The sequence below is a fragment of the Cydia amplana genome, chromosome 11 (assembly GCF_948474715.1).
Source record: "Cydia amplana chromosome 11, ilCydAmpl1.1, whole genome shotgun sequence".
In the NCBI taxonomy this organism is placed as follows: Eukaryota; Metazoa; Arthropoda; class Insecta; order Lepidoptera; family Tortricidae; genus Cydia; species Cydia amplana.
The window spans coordinates 7930028-7953358 of record NC_086079.1 but is presented as its reverse complement, the minus strand read 5'-3'; the positions used below and the strand labels follow the sequence as shown (position 1 = coordinate 7953358).

General features: G+C 38.0%; 2 protein-coding genes across 4 annotated transcripts in view; both read left to right on the top strand.

Annotated features, from left to right (window-relative positions):
- The first annotated feature begins 998 nt into the window (after window positions 1–998).
- On the top strand, window positions 999–12479 carry LOC134652417 (ethanolamine-phosphate cytidylyltransferase). Of its 2 annotated transcripts, none has more exons than XM_063507600.1 (8): window positions 999–1217; window positions 1530–1780; window positions 3918–3984; window positions 4525–4602; window positions 6691–6847; window positions 7709–7897; window positions 10700–10858; window positions 12300–12479. In XM_063507600.1, exons 1-8 carry the CDS (start codon window positions 1165–1167, stop codon window positions 12474–12476), a joined length of 1131 nt encoding a protein of 376 aa, XP_063363670.1. In that variant the 5' UTR covers window positions 999–1164; the 3' UTR covers window positions 12477–12479. The 2 variants fall into 2 exon arrangements, with proteins under 2 accessions (XP_063363670.1, XP_063363669.1); XM_063507599.1 differs by having other exon boundaries at window positions 1000–1217; window positions 6688–6847.
- A 6113-nt stretch (window positions 12480–18592) lies between these two features.
- The window catches only part of LOC134651917 (protein piccolo), a 63769-nt gene continuing 59030 nt past the window's right edge, over window positions 18593–23331 (top strand). The window contains exon 1 of one of the 2 annotated variants that reach the window (XM_063507027.1): window positions 18593–18797. Coding sequence is in view for 1 of the 2 variants with exons in the window: in XM_063507026.1 (XP_063363096.1) it covers window positions 21566–21638 (73 nt within the window). In the remaining variant the exon portion in view is untranslated. Of the gene's footprint in view, window positions 18798–21442; window positions 21639–23331 lie in introns of those variants that run through there. The other variant, XM_063507026.1, reaches the window with a different exon arrangement.

The window sequence follows — 23331 nt, the reverse complement described above, 5'->3', positions numbered from 1 at the left end:
TAAGGCGATCACATGACCGTAAGGGGCGTTAGGTTTAGATGGCCAATCATAATTTAAATGGCATTTAAATCAATAAAGATAAAACTCAATGTTATTTGACATTTATGTTGTGGACTCCTTATCAAGACTCTTTACCTATGTTCAAATAATTTGACGTTGTCATGGCAGTATGTAAATAAACATGTCAATGAAAAAGTCTGATCTTATTTGAGAATGATAATAATAAATAGAATACCTCCGTTAAACGTATGTATCGTGTTACCGGGCGTCGGTAACATAGTGAGGTGAGTTTTCACTTCTATCGGCACTCCCGGAGTGCAACCGTTGTTGCTTGTTTTTAATTAAGAAAATAATGTGTAAATTTTCCGTAAAATGGTTTAAGTACTACTGAACCCCTTTAGTTAGTGATGCAAGTTTGCCTGTAGAAAAAGGCACAAAATTCAAATTTTCTATGGGTACATTTTTTAAATTTTCCGCTTTTTTCTACTACCGGAAATAAAGTGTGTCAAAGGTCTGTTTGATTTCAAACATAGACAGAGAGAATCATACTATCTTTGTCTTACACTAGTACTAGCACCCAAAAGAACGGGATGAGTATAGTTTTTTTTGTTCCTATTTACTGACAAGATTTGGTTGACCCAGTATAACTTGACAGACTTTATTTTGGCGCGCAGGACCCTGCTCCGTGGTTGTTTGGCACATTTTGGACCCTATTGCTGAGTTAATAAAGCTCTTTATGGATGACTTTACTATATGCATGACATAAAAATACATTTTATGCAGCCTTTAGATAACGTTTAAACGAATTTTATAAGCTCTTATTATTATATTATAGTAAATAATTTAGATATAATAGTAAATAATTGTTTTTTATTTCTTCTATAAGAAAATATAAGCAATTCCATGTTAACCAACATAAGCACGCCAACTTTACTAGCCAGCAATTCTAATAAAACCATAGTAAAACAATTCGTCATGCTTTGACGTCATAGTTTCATTTGACACTACAAAAAAATGACAGTCGGTGTGCAAAGCTGTGAATGAAAAGGCGTGAAACTTGTAATCGAATAAATGTTTCGATTATATTAATTTAATTAATCGTGCAATATAATTATCAATGAATTAAGAGGTTCACGAAGAGATTTGTTGTTTTCAATCGATAAAATGAGTGCCTCTAATGGAGAAAAGAAACAAATTCGTGTGTGGTGTGATGGGTGGTAAGTTAAATGATAATAAAATTGTATTTTGCTAAAATGTTTTTATATTACCATTGCCGTTCGAAAGAAATTTATATGGAAGTAATAAAAGTTATTTAAAGTATACACATACGTATTACTACACTCTTATTGCAACTGTTCGGTATTAGCGCTCGATATTTCGCCTTATTTTTTCAGGTTACTACAAATAGTTACAAAACATTACATCCGTTGCCAATCAAGACAAGGACTGTTTATAAATCCTTTTCGGCCTTATGATTCAATTACAAAAGCAAAATGTTTCGGTAGAAATTTAGTTTTAAATGTTTTCAGTTACGACATGGTGCATTTTGGTCATGCGAACTCTTTGCGGCAAGCGAAAGCACTTGGCGATGTGTTAATAGTCGGAGTGCACACAGATGAAGAAATTGCAAAACACAAAGGACCCCCTGTTTTTACACAGGAGGAGCGGTACAAGATGGTGAAGGCTATAAAATGGGTTGACCAGGTTGTTGAGGGAGCACCCTACGTCACAACCCTCGAGACGCTGGACAAATATCAGTGTGACTTCTGTGTACATGGAGGTAAGTCATAATTTGAGATTTTAGATAGTCAAATGTCAAATGTCAATGGTCAGGTCAAAAATAATAAATGAGCAAAAAAATATTTATGCTCAAGATAGGAAAAATGTAATAATCAATAAATAAGACAACAGGGTTGTTGTTCTTATAATTGTGTGTCACTTTTTTATTTTTATTTGATAATGCAATTTTTTTGCTCTAGCAATGGTAGTGATAAAATATGATTAATTGAATTATATTGTCTTTGAAAAAATCAATCACCACTCTCAAAGTTACAAGGTAATATAAATTAAGCAAGGTGACATTGGTGCAAAAGGTAGGCAATGTAATGAGACAAATATTATTGTGAAAGCTTATAAAAAATAATAATAATTAATATTATTGTGAGAGGCTAGACTGCCCGTTACAACACCACTGGATGCTGATGCACATACAGCGGTAGTGTTTGGAATGTGGCAGTCTGCTATATTAAATAAGATATATTTGTGCAATTATTATTATTATTTCTATATTAAGATTAATTTCTATTGTATTACTAACAAATGATATTGATATGGGCTTTTATGTCTGAAATAAATGATTGAATTGAATTATAAAACTAATTGTATTCTAATTGGTAGCATTCCTCAATAGCACTCACCTTTCGGGTGGCATACACAATTTTAATCACTTTTTTCAATTAATAAATCAATCTTAATCAATTAGTTAAGAACTCATCTTTTTGCCCTCACATGCTAATGTTAAAGACAAGATTTTGTACAGAATAATATTTTGTTTGTTCCATATTTGGAAAGACATTAATTTGAAGCTCTGATGTCTAAGCTTACATGTCAGTTTGTTTGTCGTTTAAAAAATATAGTATACTGTGGTGACTTAGAACTTTTTATAATTTCAATTTTAATATATTCCTAGGAATAATGCCCTGAACCCTTAACTAGGTAAAGCACTTATAGGGTACAAGCATTATAATGTTTCAAACCAGTAGCACCTCCACTCCACCATCACCATCCGTAAGCATTTACCATCAATTTTAGTGTTTAAAAAAATCATATTCTGGTTAATTGGTAGGTAACATAAAATATTCGAAATACACAAATACTTTTTGATTCACCTAGCTCACAAGAAGGATGACTTCATCAAAACAATCATAATTATATTAACTGGTCATTCACACATTTTGTCTCTAACAAACTTAATCTATTAAAAAAACTTATATGTTAAATAACACTATGAATACTATCATAACAACATTAGTAACGTTACAATAATTACCTACTGAATTACTCACTAGTTTATCTGGTATTTAAAAAACTGATATGTAATCCCATCAGAATACCAATTTTCTTGTGAATGGATGACTCATGCAATTACCGCCAAGTTATTTACGCACACGTGAAGTGTATTATGGTCACATGTAAGATAAGTATCAAAAACGATTTTATGATAACTTTGCATTAGGAATTCTCCACACTAACGATTAGAGTGCTGATGCATTGTTTACGATGAAACTTATCTGTATGAGGAATTCCAATGCATCACTCCTGTGTAATTTGCCTTAAATTTTGGTGTACTTCTACCTGTTTGAATTTACCTAATGGAAACAGGATGGAAACAGTTGTTCTAAAAAAATATAATATTTTAAGTCATACTGACACTAAAATTTAAGTACAATAGTAAAACATATTGTGTAAGATTGTCTCGTAACAGACCAACTTGTAAAATGTTTTGTTAGTAACTAGTAAGACACATGTTTAGGTAAAATAACAATATAACTGACTCTAGGTGGTTCTTGGCTGGGTGTCTATTATCCAGAATTTTTAAAAACACTTTGTAATATTGCCAATATATTTAATTCACAAAGCGGAGGTAAAAGCCCTAAAAATATTTTTTTATTAATAATATTACAAGAACGGTTTACACCAATTACACTTGCAAAACACACTTATCACTTACACACAAGTAACAGTGTAGAGTGTAGAAATTATTCTTCTTATAATATGTACATATATGAGATACTATGGGCCTTAGAGCTGGCAAAGTGACACGTGATTACGTATCAACAATAATGTTGAGGATCCTGATTTGCAGGTCAAACAAATATTTCTACTTAAACTGATATACATAATTTGCCTTTTTACAGATGACATCACAGTAACTGCAGATGGAATTGATACATATCATTTGGTCAAAAACGCAGGCAGATATAGGTATGTATGATATTGCTAATATTTGCTCTATTCACTGCGTCATAGCTTAAATTTTGTAAGTAGATACATTGATAAAAACTATTAAAAATAAACCTTTAAAACTGCCAACAAAAAGGGAATTAGTGGCACTGTGTCAATGCCATATTTCAAGTAGGCACTAAAAGAACATAAGAGTTTTTGTAATTAATCGTTTTTGTGTCCGTAATTTGTGGAAAAGGGTGTAATACAAACATTGACGTATAATATCTAAGGACGGGCTAATGGGGCACTAAAAATGGTACTAGTTCAGCGGTGTTACTCACGAATTCCAGCCAATCGTGCAGTCTAACGCAACTAGTTGCGACCAATAGCGCGCGTAATGCGAACTCGTCAACTAATCGCGCGCGTGATGCGAACTCATCAACCAATCGCGTTGTAGCGGTTTCACACCGCTGTACTGGCCCCTGTCATGCCTCATTATTACTGCCCGTAAAGCCAGTCCCTACATATTTATGCCAATGGTGTAATATCTATTGTATTTTAAATGATCTATTATTTCAGGGAGGTGCAAAGAACTGCCGGAGTATCAACGACGGATCTCGTGGGGCGGATGTTACTTCTCACCCGGGAACATTTCAAGTAATATTTTTTGTTTTATATTTGAAACTAACAGCTACTGCCTGTGACTTCGTCTGCGTTGTATCGTGATTGCCACGATACAAACTCGGATCCCTGGGACTCCATCCTCCATTTCATCTAATTCTGTTCAGCACATTAAGCAAAGTAAGCGCTTTTCGCTACGTATTGGCACACCTCGGACACTGGCGATCAAATGTATGAAACAAACGCGTTCCTACGCACACAGCCTAAGCTCGTGTAGGTGAACGCGTACCATGCTTGTGTGAGTGAGATAAGACATTATAGGGTAACCGAGAGCGGGTCTCAGCGGGTGGGCGGCACTTTCAACGGGAGGCAGGGAGCGTCCATACTGTATGCTAGTACTCTTTATTATACTGTGGTATTGGTTTTTCCTGTGTTATCGGGTACGCTAGTAGCTCGCGCTGGCACTGAATGTGTTAAGAAGCGTGAAGAGCTTATCTCCAAGATGTGTGGATCATTAAAAAAAAACGACTTTATCTTACAATTTGCGGTCGCCGCTCATTGGCATTGTCAAAGTAACCGCAATCGCTAATTTCTGTAGCGCCCGCTTTTACGACAACATGAAATTTAAAACGAAAATTTTTACCAAGCGATGATTGTACCTACAAATATAATGCACTAGTTTGTCGACATAATTGTAAATCTAAGATTACCAATCATTTCTATATAACGCATATTTGCTGTAGATTGCACGCTTTTTATGAGTTATTACATACGCTTATTAGGCGCGCAAGCAGTAGGTATGCAATGAAATGAACTAGATACATCTTACCGCTCCGTGTGTTTTAAACTTTTAATGCTATTAATAGGGTATTTGACACATGTTGAATTTTATAACGAAATCTAGTTAAATAGATAGAAAATGAGCAATTCATCACAATACATTGGAAATTTAAAAAATATATGGGAATAATAAAAAAATACTAGGCCTTAAAGTTATTTTTTTTTAAACTTCCAAATAGGAAAAAAATAATGATACCATTCGATTCCTTACATTTTATTTAAAAAAATATTGTATAGCAACCATATAAATAAACGCAATATTTCACCGACAAAATTGCAATTTCCTTGTTTTCCATACATTGAAACGGCTTCTAACGTTACATGATGACGCCATGCCATTTTCTATGAAGCGTTTCGTCAGTAAAGTGCGGGTGCCAGACTTTGACCATCATTTATGACTTTTGTATTGCTTTAAGACAATGGGTCCCATACAGACATTTGATCCTCAAAACAAACCTGATCGACTGATACCATTCTTAAAAAATTGTCAAACACCCTATTCTTTTCGTGGTTTTATCATGGGCATATCGTCGCTATACTTACTCAACCTCAATATCTGCAACAATCATTTGATGGAAATGTCGCTTTTCTTTCATTCGGAATACGGGTGTTTTTGTCATCAAATGAGTGTTGCAGATACGAGGTTGAGTAAGTATAGCGGCGATATGCCCAACCATTCGTGTTGCCCACTACGCAAACCCAATCTACAAAAAATTGTCTTTTAGATTGAGAGCTGGCACCGGAAAACGATATATGAACCATTAGAGTTCCCATTAGAGAACAACTAAACCGTTCTAGTTACTTTGCTATCTATACTATTGTTATTACGTGATCCGGGAGTCTGACAGCTATACAACTCTGAGACTAAATGTACATTACAATGTACATATTCGTGCAATCTAATTTGAACCTTTCATGAACCAAATAAAGTCGCATTGTTTCATTGCTTTTTAAAACAAACTAAATTCGCTCTAATTTACATCACTATCACTACATAGTATAAAACAAAGTCGCTTCCCGCTGTCTGTCTGTCTGTATGTTTAGATCTTTAAAACTACGATTTTGATGCGGTTTTTTTTCAATAGATAGAGTGATTCAAGAAGAAGGTTTATGTATAATTTGTTAACCCGTGCGAAGCCGGGGCGGGTCGCTAGTATAGAATAAGGTTTAAATTAAAAATTAGTAAACTTTATATGGTGGGGCTTACACTCCGATGTCTGCATGTTATATTGTTCTCATTAGCATGTAAAATGTTGCACTTAAGGCTGGTCTGCATTCCAGGAGAGGTGACAAAGAGTACACCGTCGCATTGGAGCACTCGTCAAATCTCGGCACGGATCGCACGGCGCGCTCACCTTACACTGGCTGCTCGCAGTTCCTGCCTACTACGCAGAAGATCATACAATTCAGTAGTGGTCTGTCGCCGAAGCCTACAGATAAGGTGAGTTGAATAGCCACGGCACAAAACAAATAATAGTACTAGGTACAGAAGATTCACTTTCTTACAAAATGCGTCTATTACTACAGATATGACCGCTAGGTGGCGCAAGCGCGAGCAGGCGTCCGTTCCTTAGCGGTGCGCGCCTGCGCGGCAACTACTATGGCTAAACACCAAAATTGGTGTGGACCGCATGTACTTGTAGGTACTTGAAGCTACGCGACGAAATCGCGGAGTGAGCCACGCCTGGCCACGGCCACGAGTTTTAATTATTTTGTGGTGAGCGTTCCGATTCCGACTGAACTTCTACGGTCCCTAGTTGCCTGAAATAAAGTTTTTCATTTCGTAATTAAGCGTGTGAAAATGGTGAAATAAAACAGTCGCATACGATATTTCCGGACCGATACGACCTTCAAACCTTCAAGAACCACCCCACCCCTCTGGTGTTGCGGGTGTCCATGGGTGCCGGTAATCGCCTACCATCAGGCGCTCCTTCTGCTTGTTTGATTTAACAACGGAATGTTTCATATTCATATTCATATTCATATCATTTATTGCATACATGTGTTTACAGTAGGTCTTATATTATATATCTTAGGTTACAACATGCACCCGTTAGGGCATAGCAACATTTTACTTAAATAATAGGTACTTAATCTAAATTTTATCTTTACAGCTATGTACATTATTCACCCGCTAAATTGTAATAGATTAATATTAATTTATAATAGAATAGAATAATAATAGAATAATCCAAATAAGATATTTTACATTGTTATTATTAAATTCAATTTATTCCGAAATATCATTAAAAAAATCACTTAAGGTATAATAGCATTTTTGTAATAAAAATTTCTTTTCCAGGTGGTGTACGTAGCAGGCGCCTTCGACTTGTTCCACGTGGGGCACCTGGACTTCCTCGCGGCGGCGCACGAGCAGGGCGACTTCATCATCGTGGGGCTCCACACCGACCTCGAGGTCAACCGCTACAAGGGCTCCAACTACCCCATCATGAACCTGCACGAGCGGGTGCTGTCCGTGCTGGCCTGCAAGGTATGTTCCACGTGGACCTCTACATCATGGTGGAGTCTACACCGACCTCGAGGTCAACCGCTACAAGGGCTCCAACTACCCCATCATGAACCTGCACGAGCGGGTGCTGTCCGTGCTGGCCTGCAAGGTATGTTCCACGTGGACCTCTACATCATGGTGGAGTCTACACCGACCTCGAGGTCAACCGCTACAAGGGCTCCAACTACCCCATCATGAACCTGCACGAGCGGGTGCTGTCCGTGCTGGCCTGCAAGGTATGTTCCACGTGGACCTCTACATCATTGTGGAGACACTGACCTCGAGGTCAACCGCTACAAGGGCTCCAACTACCCCATCATGAACCTGCACGAGCGGGTGCTGTCCGTGCTGGCCTGCAAGGTATGTTCCACGTGGACCTTACATCATTGTGGAGTCTACACCGACCTCGAGGTCAACCGCTACAAGGGCTCCAACTACCCCATCATGAACCTGCACGAGCGGGTGCTGTCCGTGCTGGCCTGCAAGGTATGTTCCACGTGGACCTCTACATCATTGTGGAGACACTGACCTCGAGGTCAACCGCTACAAGGGCTCCAACTACCCCATCATGAACCTGCACGAGCGGGTGCTGTCCGTGCTGGCCTGCAAGGTATGTTCCACGTGGACCTCTACATCATTGTGGAGACACTGACCTCGGGGTCAACCGCTACAAGGGCTCCAACTACCCCATCATGAACCTGCACGAGCGGGTGCTGTCCGTGCTGGCCTGCAAGGTATGTTCCACGTGGACCTTACATCATGGTGGAGTATACTAGTGATGGGTAGGACATCAATTTAAAATGAGTTTGTATGAGTACCTCATTTTCTAAAACGAGGTGTTACAATGTCTTACTTCAAATGAGGTGAGGTACTAGCATATTTTCAGCGTCGACTATTCCATTAATTCCAACGGCGACAAAAATATTTAATGTATATACATATTTATGTATTCATCACTTCCTTTATAAATAAATAAATAGTAACATTTAATTGGAGTGCAATTCTGGAGGTTAAGAATAGAACTTTTAGGAGAAAGATAATTTTAGAATCAAGTAAAATGAATAGAGGAGTGAAGTAAGACATTTTTTCGGTACGAAGTACTGCGACAAATTAACAAAATGAGTGGTACAAATGAGGTGCCTCACGAGTGAGCGACTCAACACTAGAGTATACACCGACCTCGAGGTCAACCGCTACAAGGGCTCCAACTACCCCATCATGAACCTGCACGAGCGGGTGCTGTCCGTGCTGGCCTGCAAGGTATGTTCCACGTGGACCTCTACATCATTGTGGAGACACTGACCTCGAGGTCAACCGCTACAAGGGCTCCAACTACCCCATCATGAACCTGCACGAGCGGGTGCTGTCCGTGCTGGCCTGCAAGGTATGTTCCACGTGGACCTCTACATCATTGTGGAGACACTGACCTCGAGGTCAACCGCTACAAGGGCTCCAACTACCCCATCATAAACCTGCACGAGCGGGTGCTGTCCGTGCTGGCCTGCAAGGTATGTTGCACGTGGACCTTACATCATTGTGGAGTATACACCGACCTCGAGGTCAACCGCTACAAGGGCTCCAACTACCCCATCATGAACCTGCACGAGCGGGTGCTGTCCGTGCTGGCCTGCAATATGAATAATTTAGATTTAAGTTTGAATAAATTTAGAGGCCGTGAGTTCAAGTCTCACCCAAGACAGTAATTTTTCCACTTTTAAATTTATTCTAAGTTTAATAGCATCATTCGCAGACGTTTCTGCTTATTAAAAATTAAAATTTAGGGTCATTGCCACGCTAAAAATAAATATAGGTAATCATATTTTGTGACAAAATAGATAGGCTTAGTTAATCCTGCGTCAGCCATTCCGACTTAGATAGTGTTATGCTGGTTTTCATGTCGTCCCTCTTTCAGCCAAACTTAAAATAAAAACTACAAGGAAAATTATACAAAAACAAACCGAGTTACATAGGTACCTTCAATTGGCTTGGCGCTTCTACAATAGGTAATTAATTTGCTTACTGGCTTATTACCGTACATCGGGGATTTCGGTGCGGGAATGATTTCGTGTATTTATAACTTTGTTTATTGTAAAATAATTACCAAACTAAGAATTAAACTTAGGTAGTAAGGTCCAAATGTGCTTAGAAATGTTAAATTAGTATCATTTTTTACAGTTTTTACCTGTTATTTGGCTAGTGTAAAACATTCCCGCGCCGAAAACCCCGATGTATGCTTATTACTTGTTCCAAAAAGCCGCTCATGTTGACTTTCAATAGGTATTGGTAGAAACGGTCTTTCTGACTATCTGTGGCAACAATTGTTTTAACTTTAACCCTTCGAGAACTTCCAAAATACTGAACATAACCTTGACGCCCTATTTATATTTATTTCTTAATTTAACCAGAATACTGACAAACTCACTCGATGACGTTTGAATTCACGATCTTCCGTGTTTTGTGTCGAATAATGACTTTTAAAAAATGTACCTAAATTTTCAGTTATTATTTATACTATGGCATACCCACTTTGGCAGTAAAAAAAGGCGGCATGTTTAAAAAAAAAAGGCGCGAAGAGTTCACTTTCCATAGAAAATTGAAATTTCACGCCTATGTCTACTGACAAAGTTGGTGTGTACGAGTATATTTTCTTACGATATTCTTAATCTTTGTGAAATGAGGTGTATATTGTTTTTCTCTTGTGTATTTTTTTATGGTACTTGTGGCAATAAAACTATTTGCATTTTAATTTTATTAATATTCAATCATAATTTCCGTATTTTCCAGTACGTCCACGAAGTCGTAATCGGTGCGCCATACTCGGTGACGGCGGAGCTCATGGACCACTTTAAGGTGCAAGTGGTGTGCCACGGCGACACCACGATCGCGCGCGACGCTGACGGTTCCGATCCCTACGCAGTGCCCAAGCGGCGCGGCTGCTTTAAGGTTAGTCTATTCACATTTTTAGGGTTCCGTACCCAAAGGGTAAAAACGGGACCCTATTACTAAGACTCCGCTGTCCGTCCGTCTGTCACCAGGCTGTATCTCACGAAGCGTGATAGCTAGACAGTTGAAATTTTCACAGATGATGTATTTCTGTTGCCGCTATAACAACAAATACTAAAAACAGAATAAAATAAAGATTTAAGTGGGGCTCCCATACAATAAACGTGATTTTTGACCGAAGTTAAGCAACGTCGGGCGTGGTCAGTACTTGGATGGGTGACCGTTTTTTTTTGCTTGTTTTTTGTTGATGGTGCGGAACCCTCCGTGCGCGAGTCCGACTCGCACTTGGCCGGTTTTTACAGTACATCTGGTGCTACATTGCGACACCGGTGCTATAATAAGCACATTACGTAACTGCGTCGAAAATTTAAAGGACAATATGTACTGTAAAACGTTGTACAATACACGTGCGAATTATATATCGTAATGTAGCACCAGGCGGTCTAGCATGAGATGCGTTTTCGCGCGCGACTCCTTACATCTGACTTCAAGTATAAACTCGCGCGAGAACGCAACTCATGCTAGACCACCAGATGTATATACTATAATAGTAGTTTATGCAACAGTGATATAATAAGGGATAAATAAATATAATTCTCGGGTCTTTTTTTACAAAACTCGACTACGTCTCGTTTTGTAACTTCGACCCTTGAATTTTAAGAACCAATTATGAGCTGTTGCATACATTACTTTTTCTATGACAGATGCAGCAAAAAAAAAAAAAAAAAAAAAGAGTTATTATTAAAAAAAAGAGTTATTATTAAAAAAAAGAGTTATTATTAAAAAAAAGAGTTATTATTAAAAAAAAAGAGTTATTATTTAAAAAAAATTGAGTTATTATTTAAAAAAAAAAGAGTTATTATTTAAAAAAAAAAGAGTTATTATTGTAAATGAAAACATACCTCTTTCAATCAAGATGATCGGAACTTGTATCTTTAAAAAAAATAAAGCAGTTGTATTATACTCATAAGATGACTGCTAGCAGTCATCTTATGAGCCTATAGACAAAGCATTCAAATGACATTGCTTTAGATATCACTGTCAGTCATTTAATTGACACATTTAAGTGCTGGAGTAGAAAAATAACTATTATATAACACGCAATTTTAAACTTTATTAAAACGTTTAATACGTTTTAATAAAGTTCATTTTATACTGTACAGTTTCTGGATATGGCGGACCAAGGGCTTCAAGAAATACACGACAATGTTGTTTTAAGTGTTTTAAGGCTTTTAACCTCTCGAGTACCGCGGAACCGAAGTTGTGTCGGCAAAAATGTTATCCCTAATAAACCTCTGTGAAGCGATTACGCGCACACGATACACACGTGCTCTATCCTCATATTTTAATTTTTCACTATTAATATAAACATTAATTGTAGATCATCAAATCCGGCAACTCCATGACAACAGAAGACATCGTGCAACGAATAATAAGCCACCGGCTCGAGTTCGAGATGAGAAACACACGCAAGGAGCATAAGGAGATGACCGTCATGAAGGCCATACAGGGCGAGCATCTCAAGCAGAACGGCACGTGCTTACAACAGGAGAGTTAAACTCATCAACATACTAAACTCACAGACAAGACATCCTCTAGACTGAGCCATAGAGAAAAAAATACATAGAGTGCTCACTCCATACATCAGTTTTAGTACCAAAAAGACTATTAGCATCTAGCATCGAGTAGCGGAACTATCATTACTGCTACTTGACAATAGATGTAGCCACCGACCGGAAAGTCTTATGCTGTTGAGATAAGACTTTCCGGTCGGTGCTACATCTATTGTCAAGTAGCAGTACTGATAGTTCCGCTACTCGATGCTAGATGTAGACACTGAAATTAATAGTCTGAACTAATGTATGGAGTGAGCACTCTATGTATTTTTTTCTCTATGGTAACGCTAACCCCTCTGCCACAAATATACAGCAGTTTTACTCGCATTTTCGAGACAAACTGTCTTTGTGTGACGTCCGTGTCTTTGAACGGACCAATCACGGCACGGGACTCGCTCACCTCGTCCCCCGCACCCCAGTATATTTGGCAGCATCGGTTTCATGAAATAATTGCTCTAAACTCCGTCTAGAGGATTCCTAGTCTATGACTAAACTGAATCAACCTCTGAACTGTAATAGACAACTCATTTGAACTATAAGTCTATAACTTACAGCATAGAGAAATATAGTAAGACAAGAGTGCTCACTCCATACATCAGTTCAGACTATTAATTTCAGTGCCTACATCTAGCATCGAGTAGCGGAACTATCAGTACTGCTACTTGACAATAGATGTAGCACCGACCGGAAAGTCTTATCTCAACAGCATAAGACTTTCCGGTCGGTGCTACATCTATTGTCAAGTAGCAGTACTGATAGTTCCGCTACTCGATGCTAGATGCTAATAGTCTTTTTGGTACTAAAACTGATGTATGGAATGAGCACTCTATGTATTTTTTTATTTTTTTTCTCTATGCTTACAGCCAGAGTCGCGCCCCGTTAAAAACGACCAGTGATTCGGTAGAGATCGCAAGATACCGTCAGACTAGGACAACACTATTGTAGAGGTTATTACAGTTAAAACTACACAGAAAATGAAATACAGTTAAAAGCTAGGTAACAGGCGGTCTTATCGATAAGAAGCGTACTCCAGAGAACCTTTGGGTAGTAAACAACTAAGAACTTACAACATTGAACGGGTAGCGAGTTATTAGGTTATTTCATCTACCTTTTTGCAAGACGCTGTCTGCCATATTTCTGCTATGAGGGACGGAGATAAACAACACATACCTTTCAAGCTTATTTATTACATAATCCTTTTCATCGGAGTGGTCACCTTTCTCTGAAACTGTAATAAGTAATAACCCCTATGTCCTATACCCCGCAGTGGATGCCTTTCGGCTGATATTATGATGTAGTTTAAGCCCCCTCCACACTCGTGCGCCGATTCACGCACATAGTCTCGAGGGGCCTTTAAATTCACTAAGCATGCGAATCCGCAACGCGCCACGGTTGTGGGTGGTACGCAACTTGCAAAAGGACTTTTGGGGAAGTGCGATATGTTCCCAGTGACCTAATAGCTTATCCGTTTTAGCTAATTTAGTATAATTTGTGAAATCGCACATGGATTAGAACAGTAGTTTTACTTGATGGTCTAGCCAAGAAAAGTACAGATCACAATATTGACGAATAAAATTGGCTTTAGAATTTTGATACGTAGCTTTATCGGTGACTCAAAAGAGGACTTTTACTAGATAACTGATAACATTACTCGAAACCTGCCGCTCGTATTTCATTGCGATGCGATGTTGGTTGAATCGCGTGAATACCATCTGCTTACTATAGGCCCCGTGCAGGAACTATAGGGGGCAGCATAGGAGCTGTCAGATTTTTGGCGTAAGGCGTAAATGTGTCGTTTATGATTCCGATGTAGCCCACAAGATGGCAGAAGCTACTATGCACAAGGAAACATACCGACGAGAACGGTAGATGGTAGCACTTGCTTTGGCAATGTACATGTGCACATATGTTTCCGATTCAGGCCACAAGATGGCAGACCCTCCAACGCGCACGGTCCCTATTCTGATTACCTGTTACTGGAATTTGATTGTCTGTTACAGTTCAGTTGTCAGTCACACATCTAGTACTCGTTACCAAAAATATAAATGCATGCTATGTAGACAAATTAAAAAAATATGTTTATTTCTATACAACATCCGCTTAAAACTAAACGGCAATAGAAAAACCAAAGTTGTCGGATCTGTGTTAAAACGCTTATTATGAAAAGTTTATTTGCGTAGGTAAATCATGTAGATAAATTTAACTGTTTATTTATTGCGTGAAGGAATTTGTTGCTGGTTCGGCAATACCTAGAACCTATTATGTGAAGCAACTAGGTCTGACAGAGTAAACCGAGAGGGAAAGATCCGTACAAAGACAAGGGACGTTTTCTGGATGGACCTTAGTGTAAGGCCTGAGTGGACGCTCGAGTTGGGCGAGCAGCGGGGCGGGGCGTGCGGCGTGCATGTTAAACAAATGCAAGCGTATAGGAGCGGCCTTAGTGCACGCTGCTCAAATTACTTGTGAGCCCGACGCCACGCTGCACGCCCCGCCGAATGCTCCGCTTCGAGCGTCCACTCGGGCCTTACACTGAGACATTGTGTTGTTGGACAAGGCAGTAAAACAACCTTATTTTCTAAATGCACTAAATTACATTATGGTTTATAGCGTATTAAGGTGTTTGTATAGAAATTCTTAAATATCATGTCTTGTTCTCTTAGTAAAGTCGTATGTGCTCAAACGCAAGACTTTTGTCTGCTTGAGTGGCGTATCATATACTAATATGAGCAATATGATTGTATATTATGTATTTGAATTATCATGAAGCTTCAAGATATAAAGCTTCAAGAATTTGCTGCAATTTAATGTCAAATTAATATTAAATTGCACCAAACTTAAAATAGGTAGATGATTACAAACCATTGAAAAATAAAAAAAATGAGATTCTTTAGTTAGTGGAACTAATCTCTATCAACCCGTCGAGTCCCGTGAACGCGATATCTTACACACGATCATACAAAATGTATGAACAGTCTAAATTGTCTAAAACCCCTGGGATTCAGAATATTCTGATATAATTTTTTTTTAACAAGCAGATACGTCTTCGAGCGATATTCCAAATTTTATATTCAATTTTTTTTTAATTCTGATATTATCTTAGGCTTGGACTCGAGCGGGTAGGGAAATTATAAATAATTAATATTTATTGAATCACATGATATTACTCAATTCAATTCCAGTGTTTGCCCGCCTAAGTATTTATTTATAATAAGATTTGTAATTATTGCCAAGTTTTTGCCTAACTTGTATGTAATTTCGATTTACTATTTTCACGGTTTATGCGTCGTTGGACTAAAAGTAAATATGGCGATGTATAAAAATGTCTAGATATAAAATAAAAATTGGTCCGAGTATTAGAAAGCCAATACTTCAAAATGTTTAAGTCTTATCAAGTCGGAATATAAAAATGACTACTTTCAAAGTATACAAATGTCTAAGTCTTATCAAGTCGGAATATAAAAATGACTACTTTCAAAGTATACAAATGTCTAAGTCTTATCAAGTCGGAATATTAAAATGACTACTTTCTTTACATAGGTCCAGGTTATTATTTAGCCATTTATTCCTTAATACATTTTACATGCATACATTTTCATTTCTCATAATAAATATAACAAAGAGTAATTTTAAAATACATTGCCATATTTACTTTTAGTGTCGCAACATATTTATATTTGGTCTAATATACAGATGCACATTTTTATACTTCGTCGAAATTATATACGCACGAACTTATGCAAGTAGACATTTTTATACATCGCCATATTTACTTTTAGTCTAGTGCCGCAACATATTTGTATTTGGTCTAATATACAGATGCACATTTTTATACTTCGTCGAAATTATATACGCACGAACTTATGCAAGTAGACATTTTTATACATCGCCATATTTACTTTTAGTCCAACGACGCATAAACCTAGTAAAATACTTATTTTACTGTTGTTATGTGGTTGTATAACATCAATCAAAATTTTTTGTTGAAGGTGTTTAGGTAAGGAAGGGCTTTTAATTATGTCTTTCTTGTTTATATTAATATATCTTGTACTTTATGTTAAATATTTGGTCTTCACAATGTTTAAAATACTATCTGCATTTTTCAGTCGAATTATTTAAGGTGTTTTGTTTGTTACCTATATAATAATACATAGTTTTTTGACGCTAGACGCCTTCAATGTATTTTATCTTTTATCTAATTTATAAATTATGTTAATATACTGAAACTGAAAGTAATGTGCATATTATAAAAATATATATTAATTATAGTTTTCTTTGTGTTTACCTTTATAGGGTTAATACGACAAACCTAATATGTGGGCACTGCCAGCCTATTATGGATAGTTTTATCCATCTTTATCCACGTGATAAAATAACTGTCACTGTTTAACACCGTGGGAAAGAAAGTGACGGACACCGTTTTATCACGCTGTCACGTAGACAAGAACGACCATCATATCCGTACTGAAAAGTACTTTCAATGGCTTCAATACAACTTCAATACCAAATTGACACCTATAGTTTGTCAAAGGACTGTCTCATTTCAAACTGTTTCAAACATAGACTGAGATAATCATACTATCTTTGTCTTACACTAGTACTGACACATTCGTATTAAGATACAAGCAAATCTCGTCCAGTACGGATATGATGGTCGTTCTTGTCTACGTGACAGCGTGATAAAACGGTGTCCGTCACTTTCTTTCCCACGGTGTTAAACAGTGACAGTTATTTTATCACGTGGATAAAGCTATCCATAATAGGCTGGCTGATGGTAAGCGATAAAGGTGGGACCTTTGACTAGACTTCGACACATTTTTGAAGTGAAAACTTCTTTAACGGCGCTGCGCACTTTGAGGTGGGAAAAAAATGATAAACTCGAGACAGCGTAAGGCGATCACGTGACCGTAAGGGGCGTAAGGCGATCACATGACCGTAAGGGGCGTTAGGTTTAGATGGCCACTCATAATTTAAATGGCATTTAAATCAATAAAGAAAAACTCAATGTTATTTGACATTTATGTTGTGGACTCCTTTTCAAGACTCTTTACCTATGTTCAAATAATTTGACGTTGTCATGGCAGTATGTAAATAAACATGTCAATGAAAAAGTCTGATCTTATTTGAGAATGATAATAATAAATAGAATACCTCCGTTAAACGTATGTATCGTGTTACCGGGCGTCGGTAACATAGTGAGGTGAGTTTTCACTTCTATCGGCACTCCCGGAGTGCAACCGTTGTTGCTTGTTTTAATTTGCGGCCTACTGACAACGAACAACGTGTGTGTTTGAGTATAGTTTGGCCCAATACTGTCACTGCATGTTTGAAATGAAAACAGACGGAGAGAATCATACTGTCTTTGTCTTACGCTAGTACTTGCACCCAAAAGAAAATGATGAGTAATTTTTTCTGGTTCTTAAAGCTCTAACACACGCACCAAGGTCACGGTGCGCCACATCCCGGTCGCGATGCGGTGCGGTAGTGTGTTATGGCTTTTACTGACTGACAATTTGTTTTTGCCAGACTTGTTTTATATAGCCGGTCAAACAACTTTCTCAGTAGAAAAAGGAGGGAAATTCTAATTTTATATGGGACGATAACCCTCTTTTTCTCTCACGGAAGTGCTTGCCAGACTATATTAAAATATAGGGACAGTAAGTGTAGCCAACATTAAGGTGAAGTATGAAAATTTGGCTTGTAACCCCCAATTTAGACTCTCGCGCGAGCCACGAGACCAGCCGCGAGCCGCGCCACGAGACGCGAGTGTAAGCGGTGGGCTCGCGGCTCGTCTCGTGGCTCGCAAGCTCGTCGAGCTAATATAATTTAAACACTAACGGCACGGCATAAGGTTTATAACCGAATGACAAGCCGAACGAGAGTGTAAGCGGTGGACTCGCGTCTCGTGGCGCGGCTCGCGGCTCGTCTCGTGGCTCGCGCGAGAGTCTAATTTGCCTATTAGTTATCTGTGGTAAGTAGAAGGTTCGACTAGATCCATAGTGACAAAAAAACGCTCGGTGGTGAAATTTAGCAAATATTGACAGCAAGGAAACGGTGCGAGTACCGTTTTATGCAGTCTGTACAGTCTGTATGTATGTTTATTGAAAATGGCTGAACGATGTACCCAGTGAGAATAACTATTTTTAAATTTGTGCTATGTTTAAGTTTAGTGGCGTGGTGAAGCAATATTTAGTGACTTTGGCCGTACTAAGTTAACAAGCAATTGTGGAGAATTCACACAAAGAAAAATAGTTCTACATACAAAGGTTAGTGTTTTTACGCCGCCCACAGCTATTCAAGCTGTATCTTTTTTATTGATAAGATCTACTTTAACCGATTATTTATACCCAAAGGCATTTGTTTTAGGTCCCAATTTTGATAATACATACTCTTATGGGATTTAATCTATTTAATAAGTAATAGTCAAGACAAAATTCGTTTATGACATCATGTAAATCAGCTGTCATTTCATTGATTGTATTGGTGGCTGTAATCAGACACCTTCTGTATTAATTATTATTAACTTTCTGGAATCTGGGCAGCGGACGCTGAAAATGATAACTGTATATTGTCTAGTGCATTGAAATAATTATCACGGTTGTTGGTTGCCAACAAGTCTTATTCATAATGTTATGTTTAGACGCAATAGACTTTCGTTGAATAAATAGGTGACGGACTCAGTAAACAGCATGTACAATGAACGCATGTTTTTTTTACACTGTTTACCAACATAATAATAATAACTACTCTATATCTCCAGTAATCTAAAGAATTAAATAAATACATAAATAATAAATTATTATAGGACATTCTTACACAGATTGACTGAGTCCCAGAGTAAGCTCAAGAAGGCTTGTGTTGTGGGTACACAGACAACGATATATATAATACATAAATACATAGAAAACACCCAAGACTCAGGAACAAATATTTGTATTAATCACACAAATAAATGCCCTTACCAGGATTCGAACCCAGGACCGCGGCTTAACAGGCAGGGTAGCTCAAGAAGGCTTGTGTTGTGGGTACACAGACAACGATATATATAATATACAAATACATAAATACATAGAAAACACCCAAGACTCAGGAACAAATATCTGTATTAATCACACAAATAAATGCCCTTACCAGGATTCGAACCCAGGACCGCGGATTAACAGGCAGGGTAACTCCCCACTAGGCCTGACCAGTCGTCAATAATATGAGATAAACTTTTACAGGAACCTATTGTTTAGACCAGCTCAGTAATAACGAAACCTTGGAGTAGCCGGATGCAGGGGAATTGTTTATTAAGTCTATATATTTTTTAATTTAATTACCTATTAAACCTTTTGAACGCCAAGAACACCTAAAGTCGTTGTTACTAGTCGTGCCCACAGCGCCATGGACAACTATAGGTGTTATGATGCACGCTGTCAAAGTAACCTTCACACTTTCAAGTAAGGTTTACATTAGCTCGCTTCTGCCCGGGACCACAATAAATAATAGTACTAGGTACAGAAGACTCACTCTCTAACAAAACGCGTCTGTTACGATCAGCACAGATATGGCCGCTAGGTGGCGACAGCGCCACGCGCGGCTTATGGCTTTCCCCAAAATTGGGGTGGAATGGATATACTTTTAGCTACCTGTAGCAAAGCGACGAAATCGCGGAGTTAGCCACGCCTGCCGGGACCCTGGTGTGGCAGTGATGTTTATGTTATACAACACAGAAATAAGTGCATTTTGCAGCAACTCTGATTGACAAAAGTTGACGTTTGACAATTCTGTGACCACAAAACATATGGCGAAGTACAGCACCATCTGTTTGGGATGTCAAAATAAGGGGCATGTCTTTTTCTTAGACTTTACCTCTCTATCTACAATCAATTCCCTTTGGTAGAACTATTATGTTGCAAGATTTGATCATACATAGAATGTCCTGGAAATTACTTTATATAAATTGGATGATATAATTGATATTAGTAACATTAAGCTAATCTAACGGTGTAGTTGGATGATAAAGGGTGGGACCTACTGCCTTACCAGTGCCTGCCCCTCCTCTGATGTACATCTATTATTGAACTACTCGTAAGTATAAAAAGTTCAAATGTTGTCATTCTTTTTAATACTTATTTTTTACCCAATTTTCCCATATTTTATAGATAGGAATAAACTTCTTGTGATGAACATGCCACAGGCTTTTTTTTTATTAAAATATATTTCTATTTAAAACTTCTCCTTCTCCTGAAAGCGAGGAACTACAACTATAATTATAGAAAAAAAAACATTATAAATATACAAATACCTAGATGAAAATCATGAAAAGCTCAGAAGTCCATGTGTGATTTCCCAATATTATGATGTTACTGGTATGCGGGATAGAATGTTATTGCCCAAACCAAACCTGGTTGTCCCTGCCCTACTTTTTTATTTTGTTATTTTTAATGCAGTGGAAACTTTTCCTTCACAACAATTCAGTTTGTTTGCAAAATTATTAGGAATGTTCTCTATTATAGTCTTTGCCAATACTTGCTTCTTAAATTAAAAATCGACACACATGAGAAAATACAAAACTATTTATTTAGCAAAATAAAATGTATTGTTTGAAACGACGACTCACGACTATGCTACTATGCCTGCAACTTCTACTCCTAAAATGTCTTAATTTCATGTAAAAACAAGTTACAAATAAAGCCGTCAAATAATATACCGTCCCTGGGTGGCAAATATCGCTCATTACAGTGACATCTAGCGACAAATGGGTCAAATTTATGCGCGGAAAAGCCTCTCGGATCGAGCCTCCGCAAACAGCGGGTAGGCTTAACCGGGGTAGCTAGAGCCTGTAATGCGCGGGCGCTGCGCGCGGGCAGTTCGAGCCATGAGTCACAGCCGCCCAAAATAGCCTGTGGAATGGGCGCCGCCTATCGGCTCGGGCGGGCGGCGTGGATCAGTTTAGTGGCTGCATCGCCGCCACCGCCACAGGAGCGGTATAGCGGTACCTTGCGCGCGCGCTTATCACGGTGGCGGCGCCGGCGCGGGATGCGCTGCCATGCCGGTACGACACCGCGAGCTCGGCGACGAGATCGCACCCCCGGAGCCGAAGCGCTGCAGACACTGCGACGGTACCGTACCAAATGTTTATAACAACTTTTAGAAAAAATAAAATAGACGAGAACTCTTAGGTAGGTACAGATTAATAAAGTAAAATGAGGGCTGCAAACCTGGTTTCAGCTCTAGTTTTCTTTTAGCCTCCAGCTTAGCTACGCGATGATGAGTAATGTTTTTCTTCTACGATTAGTTTTCGAAACAGAAAATGTTCATAACAACATAAAAAAAAAACAAGCATATATGTGAAGTTTTACAGATGAAAATTAAACCCGTGTCATCGCTTTTAGCTAACTAAGCGATGATAGAAACACGATTTCTTTTTGGCATTTAACTACCAATATGTTGCATTTCATGTCAAAACACGATCTAATATAGTCTTAATATGTATTATGTATGTTCCCTGCGGCTGAACAGCAAAAACTCTGTTACATTTGCGTTGGATAACCAAACCAAAATAACTAGGTACAGTTTGAAGATTCTGCAGCTTTAATTATTTTATTACAGTTGGATTCTAACTGTAATCACTTTAGTTTCTGCCTCATTCATCTACTTGAATTAAGGAGCTAAACTTAAGGTTGAGCGTTAACATTGTAGGTTACCAATTGACATTTAGAAAGATTTAGTCATTGAAATGTCGTGAGTACTGCTTCTTTCCATTTTACGGTCATCATCATAATTCTTAAGAGCCTTGCGAGCATTCCGTTCTTCTCTCTGCCACTGTTTTGAGCTTCTGATGATGGATGGTTATTTTATTTTATAAATGGTTTGCAAGAAAATAATTAGGTATATTATCAAGCATTCTGGAAAGTAATTATTAGTGGGTCGCCTAGATCGGTTATGGCATCAGCCGCGAAAGCTGAAGGCGCTGGTTCGACCCCAGCCCTGGGTATAGGAGACCATGACAGATTTTTCTTTTGTATAATAACAATATGATATCTGTATCAGTTCAATATATTACATTGTTATGTAATTAAATAACAAATCCTAGTTACTTTGAAAAAATGTGACGTGACGTGCGGTTCTACCGTTATAAAGTTTATTACAATGTGATAAGGTCTTCTACAGGTCAATATTGTGTTTTTGCTTGTGTATTCTAAATAGGTACGTATTCTAATTGTAAAATAATACAAAGATTTTAGTTACATCGAGGCATTATTAGTTGTTTTAAAGCATTAAAAGGTAAAATTCTGGTTACCGCATACTTCAATCCATATAATATCTTACTAGTGCTAGAGTAGAGATACTACAAGTACAACATATATTTGTACCATTTTGTTGATTTCTTATCATTAGTTTGTTATTTTACAACGATGGAAAATTTACTACCATGGGTATTATTTGCTAGAAATTAAATCACTTGCTGACTGACTGACTGACTTCTAAACAACAATCATTTTCTATGGTATATGGATTCAGTTTTCCGAAGAAGCGCTGGTAGAGTTGTAACTGAAGTAAGAGCGTGCGACTTTCAATCCGGAGGTCGCGGGTTCAAACCCCGGCTCGTACCAATGAGTTTTTCAGAACTTATGCGCGAAATATCATTTGATATTTACCAGTTGCTTTTCGGTGAAGGAAAACATCGTGAGGAAACCGGACTAATCCCAATAAGGCCTAGTTTCCCCTCTGGGTTGGAAAGTCAGATGGCAGTCGCTTTCGTAAAAACTAGAGCCTACGTCATTTCTTGGGATTAGTTGTCAAGCGGACCCC